The 6,118-nt window shown below is 34.8% G+C and overlaps 1 protein-coding gene across 1 annotated transcript; it reads right to left on the reverse strand.

Annotated features, from left to right (window-relative positions):
• Positions 1 to 906: 906 nt before the first annotated feature.
• Positions 907 to 4,441, reverse strand: LOC132181299 (uncharacterized). The gene is made up of 4 exons (XM_059594459.1): positions 4,045 to 4,441; positions 2,954 to 3,703; positions 2,689 to 2,869; positions 907 to 2,590 (listed from the first exon to the last, which is right to left on the reverse strand). Exons 1-4 carry the CDS (start codon positions 4,204 to 4,206, stop codon positions 2,577 to 2,579), a joined length of 1,107 nt encoding a protein of 368 aa, XP_059450442.1. The 5' UTR covers positions 4,207 to 4,441; the 3' UTR covers positions 907 to 2,576.
• Between the last annotated feature and the right edge of the window lie 1,677 nt (positions 4,442 to 6,118).

Genomic DNA, 6,118 nt, shown 5'->3' on the forward strand with positions numbered 1-6,118 from the left:
GTAATGTAGGCACAGGCAAAAGGTCCCTAGAGTACGGACAAATAGATGCAAGGTGGGAGCATGAATAATTGTTCTTGGAATGAAAGGCAAAGGTTATTGGTATGGGCTTGACAATGGTTCATGGAGTAAGAGCAAATGTGCAAGTTGTGAGCATGAATGAGGCCATGAGGGTCCCTGATAAAAAGAGAAAAAAGGATCATAGTACATGCACAACAAGAATCCATGGAATAGAGACAAAGGTGTGTGGTGCGGGCAAAACTCACATAGTCTACAAGTGATATTAAAGATGGCTCTTAAGATTGATAAAGTGTTTCCATTTAAGGGGAAGTGTAGCAATGTGATGATAGACTAAGGAGATTGTTGAATATATATGTGTGAGTGTAAAAAAAAAGAAGATAAAATTGCCATTGCCGTTGCCCTCCCATCCCTGCACCTCTTCCCGTTGCTGTTGTCTAAGAGTTTTTGCTGTTGCTTTTTTGCCTTTTGCTTTACTATGTATTTTTCATTGTTTTCTTATTTTCTGTTGTTTAGCTTCTCTGCTGTTTTTTTTTTTTTTTTTTTGCAACCCAAATAATTTGAGCAACAAATTGTCAAATTGTATGATCGGAACCGTCATTCAGATTCACAACATGTTCAAGCTGCATGTGTTTGAAGCTTATTCTCTCTCCCCAAGAAATTTTAAGCCAAATCGTTTGGAAACCATAAAACCAAAGATCAATTCATAATTGTTCACAAGCCATTCACAAGGCGAGTGTACAATTATGGCACATAGCTACACCTACACACGACACAAACATCAACATTTGTAGAAAAAAAAAAAAAAAAAAAATCTCTGCAGATTCAGGTTGAACCATCGATCTTCCCCCCACAACCCAGATCTCCAAAGGGCACTGCAAAGGGCCATGCATCTTGAAAATCATGAGAAAGAGAGAGGCTGATGGAACCCACAACTAATAATAAAAATTTATTGATAATAATGACTCATTTCAGGTAGGAGAAACCACAATAACTCATTTCGGGTAAGAGAGACCATAATTAAATCCAATTAGGGTTGGAAGCAAACCACAAACAAGCTTTTGCTTAATAATTCTTTATTTAAAATAAACTACAACAACAATCTCTTATTTATAAGATAAGAAATTAAAGTAAAAGAAGGACTAAAAAGACTAATTAATAAAGGACTCTAACATAAATTAGGACTTAGAATATAAACTCCTTATTGTACTAGTAGCTAGACCTTTCTCCTTGTCTCAGAAAAACAAGTAAACAAGTCCCTTGTTTCTCAACCCTCAATTGCGATATGAGACTTACGGGGCATTGGTTCTCCAAGGCCAGCAAAATTGGGTGCCGACTCTGCAAGTATTTTGCCTGAAAGGCTACTTTGTTTGAAATCAGTGGCACCATCTCTTTGAGACAAAAACAGATCAAATATTGCAGGTAGTGTCACCGACTCACAGAAATCTAAAAGGAATCTACCCCCAATCCACAATCGTGCCAACATTAGAACATTTTAGTAAGACAAAGCAATCATGATGACAACGTAGGAAATAGGACCGTTTGTACAATGTTTCTTATTTCTTGTTTATGATAATTATGAAATAAATAAAGTTTTTTCTTTTACCATTATATCACATCAGTGATCAGTCCATAAGATTTCAAACGAAAGATAAGGAATTAAATAGCTGTTGGGCTTCCAACAAAATCAGAAATTTAAGAAGTGGGCTTGGGAGCATGGGCTAGTTCCACAACAGCTGTCCTTTTGGGGCTTTTAGTGAGTAATTGTGAGCAAATTATAGGTGTATATATTACTTCTATTTCTACTCGGGGGTAGAGACGGAGTCAGAAATTATTACAGGTAGGGGTTAGGAGCTAAAAAAAATTATTACTAAGGACCAGTTGGCTAAAAAAAAAAATTATACCTTGTAACTTTCTTCTGCTTAGGAATTGAGGGGGGGCTATGGGCCTATGGCCTATACGAGTACCCACTCCCTCCATCCCTGCACTCAGCCTATGGAGTAAGGAAGAATAAAGTTTGTCATCATGTAATTATAAGAGTAATTTTTTTTTGATGATGTAATTATAAGAACAATAAAAGTACTTTAGAGAAGAGAAGCAACTATAGGATAACTGTTATGAATGCTCTTAGACATTAGCTCTAATGCTTCTAAAGACTTGTATAACTGTGGGGAATGTCTTAGACTCAGCCTATGTTGTATGGAAGGATTAAGTAGGACTAACAATTTTTTACACCCATATTTTTACATTAAAACTCTAAAATCTAAAGAAGAGTAGAAGACTCTCAAACTCTTCAGTCTTAAGCTAATGGTAGTTTTGTTGGACACTTCTCTTCTCGCCAGAGACTTTCCCTAATAAATGAACATGCATAATTTTGAAAAAGTAGCGTCACGTGAGAATTTAGATAATTTCCCTTACAACATGCTCGGTGGAAATGAACATGCATAATTTTGAAGCCTATAACGTTTTTAGAATTTGTACATGAAAAAAAAAAAAACACCTTTCTGGACTACATCTCCAAAATAGCCTCTGCACTTCCAATGCGATTCACCCTCCTTTCATCATTTCGTGTACCCTGTTCACATATTTGTCATTTTTAAATTTACATTACATAGTAACATTAAAAAGAAAGAAAGAAAAAATAAATAAAAATTTGGTGATAAATTTTCTTACTCATATGGTCGTGTATAGAGTCCCATAGGCTTACTCTCGAAGAGGTCAACCAGCCTGCATCCAACGAAACTAGGGGATGATTCAAATTCCTCATAAGGCAATCCAACAATTTAGCACAAATATCTGGAAGTTCCTTGTTAATAGCGTTCTCAATTTCTTCATGACCCTTCTGCTTCATTCCCTGTCAATAAATACCAAATAAAAACTGCATTATTATAATATATGAAACTAAATTATTTAATTAAAAGAATTAAAAACAAATTACCTCATTGCCATCCTTGAAGTGCACGAGCGTGTTCCGAATAAGCGTTGGAATACTATTGATATAGTGAGGTCCTTTTAAATGGGAATTGCGCGTCAAAAATTCATAAACCAAACTTTTTTTAGAAACTTTGTCAGTCCAACCAGCTAGCTCATATGCGTCATTACACAGATTTAAGTTTTCATCAAACTCACACAGATTTAAGTTTTTATCAAACGCATCACAATTTATCTCCCGGTATTGAGCTATCAAGTGCATAAAATTAGTGCGGTTACTGGAATCGAAGAAGACGGGATGAAACATTTGCCAAAAACTATAGTCTTTCACCTCTTGTAATTCCTTCGATTTAAGCCTATCCTTAAAAATTTCTGAGAAAAATAATAATATACCCATAGACAGACTCCCTTTTTTTTTATCCCTCGATTCGATTTCGATAATCTTTGCCACAAGGGATCTAAACTGTAGTGTGTCGTTCATAATACCTTGCATCAGATCATCATCATTTTTCGCCTTAACAGGAAGGGTAGAAAATGTTGCATTCAAATCATGACTATTCAAACCATGACTTATACAGATGCTTTTGAATAGAGATCCACAGTAATAGCCTCCAAGGTGAAGACTCCGTAGATTGTGAGCTATTTGTCTTAAAATGTGTTTTCCATCTTCATCAAATCCCGTTATTTTGTTGCCAGAGTAAGTAACTATATTCCAATGCCAAGATCGTTTTTGATGCAACAACCATTGGTCAAGATTCTGTATGAAAAATAAATTTATAGTTACATACTAAACGTAAAGGATAATCACAACAAAGATTGATAATCAACTTCAAAGTTTAAACTTATATAAACTTGTTATCTTAGATAAGGCTCATTATCATAAAGGTTGTTACAGTAGATAAGGTTGTTACAGTAGATTAGGTGTCTCATCTCTTCAATCTTCAATTGTAGATTCTTATCTTTTTAGATAAATTGTATATTTCAAACAAATTATATTTTATAAATACAAATGTCCAATGCTCAATTGACTAAGGAAGGCAGAATATTCAAATCATTCACAAAAAACAATAAAACAAAACAATTATAGTAAAAACTTACATAAGTAGTCGACGACGCACTAGTAGTCAAGAATCTTCGAAATCTTGCCTTTCGAATAATAAGGTCAATCTGTTCATTCGTCAAAAAATCAATAAAACTTTCGAATTTTGGTATACGAGGAATGGATTCAAATAATTTCGGAATCTCAGGCGATTCTTCCATGAGACAGAGATCTCAACGAAACTGGTGAGTGAGAGAGAATGGAGTGATCTGTGATCGGTCGGGTCAGTGATCAACGAGAATGGAGATCAGAGATATGAGAGAGAGAGGGAGGCGCAGCTGGTGGAGTTGCTTCGAGATAACAGGGGTTTATATAGTTAGTCTTTAGGGTTACTGAGCTAGGGCTGGGAGCAGCTCGGAGCAGTGCGGGCATTGCCCATTTCTAGCATCCGCCCTGCACCATGCGGGTTTGAATATTTTAACCCGTCACCTGCATACAATATCTATTATTCGCATGAGGTGGGTGAGAACCGGACGGGTTTGGAAATTATGTTAATGGGCTTTTTTGAGTTTTTTTTAATTAGTTGATTGGGTTTTTTTTAATCCGTAGAATGGGTTTTTTTTTTTTTTTTAATTAGTTGATAGGGTTGAGTCTGAAAGGCTTTTTTTTTTTTAATTTTTTTTTCTTTGTATTGTATTTGTTACTATTTTCATAAAAATAATGACTTTTCTTTTTGTGTGAATCAAATTTACACACCGCCATACTTGTACGACATAGCCACCGGTTTTAAAAAATGACAAACATGTGGCATGTGCATTCTAGACTATGCCCACTTGATCCTATAACTCTATTTCTATTGTTGAGATGAATAAAGTTGTATCCTAATTTGAGGGCTATTGTAACTCACACAACTACCTAAGAGCATCTCTAGCAAGACTTTTAAACTAATTTTGAAGTTAAATTTAGCAATTTTGGTGCTCCAGAAGACCTTCTAGAATAGTAATTTTCCTAAAATTTGCTACAGTGAACTTTCATATTTGAAAGTTCACTATATCACATTGTAAACAATTTTTATTTTTTCTTTCTCCTCTCTTCTCTCTCCTATTATTAATAAAAAAATAGATTGTAAAATAGAGAGTCTGCTAGAGTTCATTGTGAAAAAATAATAGCTAAACTAAAAAAGTTAATTTTGAATGGCTAAAATAGCCATCAAGTGCTGGAGATGCTCTAATAGGTGTGGTTATTAATTGTAGCATCATCACTTGGGGGAATCAAAATTTTCTCTTTAAACCTCAACTTTTAAGAAGAAAAAAATTTGAGAGTTATTTTATTTTATTTTTTTTGTGAATTATGTCTGAAAAATTATTATTTACGGGATTGAAAAAAAAAAATCATAAATTAATGCAGTGTTTGGTGAAGGATACTTCAAATTAAATACTCGATTTAACGTCTCCAATTTGTAGCTCAATTGGCCGAAAACCACGTTTCATAAGGAGGTTACTTGTTCGAACCACCAATTTTCCTACCACATGCAAATATGTAAAAGAAAAAAATAAAACTCAATTTACAATCCTTAACAGTTTATCATCCTTATGAGAGAGACAAAAAAAAAAAAAAATCTCTCTCTAAATTTACACACCGCTATATTTTTTTTCGGAACTTTCCTATCCCTCAACGTCCCTACACACACAGAGAGACTGAGGGAGAGAGAGAGAGAAGTGGAGGCGAAGTCACACCAGAGACTGTAGGGGGCAGACAGGAAGAAGCTTAGACGAACCGTCAAAGACCTCTTTCCTAGAGCCTCCGATGCCGATATCGACACCTTGCTTCCTCCCAAGGTTTTTTATTTTTTATTTTTTATTTTTTATTTTTGTGGTTGATTAGAATTTTGAATATCCTCTGGTAGTGAGGTTTGTGCTTGTTGGATTTGGCATCAACTTTGTTATCTTTTTGAATGCCAAATACCGTGACTGCAAAATGGGATTATTCTGATTTTGATTACTCATGTTATTATTCAATGTTCGTGCCCATACGGTATGCTATGTCCAACAAATTAGGCCACTTGGTTTTGGGTGTTAGTAGTGTATGTAAATCGGATAATTTTGATTCTGGGGTATTCATGTTATTGTTGTT

Source organism: Corylus avellana, chromosome ca5 (genome assembly GCF_901000735.1).
Source record: "Corylus avellana chromosome ca5, CavTom2PMs-1.0".
Taxonomy (NCBI): domain Eukaryota; kingdom Viridiplantae; phylum Streptophyta; class Magnoliopsida; order Fagales; family Betulaceae; genus Corylus; species Corylus avellana.

Coding starts and splice junctions, on each gene's coding strand:
- LOC132181299 (XM_059594459.1), bottom strand. CDS start 4,206: ATGGAAGAATCGCCTGAGATTCCGAAATTATTTGAATCCATTCCTCGT. Junction 3,704..4,044: donor GTGCGTCGTCGACTACTTAT/GTAAGTTTTTAC, acceptor TTTTTCATACAG/AATCTTGACCAATGGTTGTT. Junction 2,870..2,953: donor ACTTCAAGGATGGCAATGAG/GTAATTTGTTTT, acceptor ATTTATTGACAG/GGAATGAAGCAGAAGGGTCA.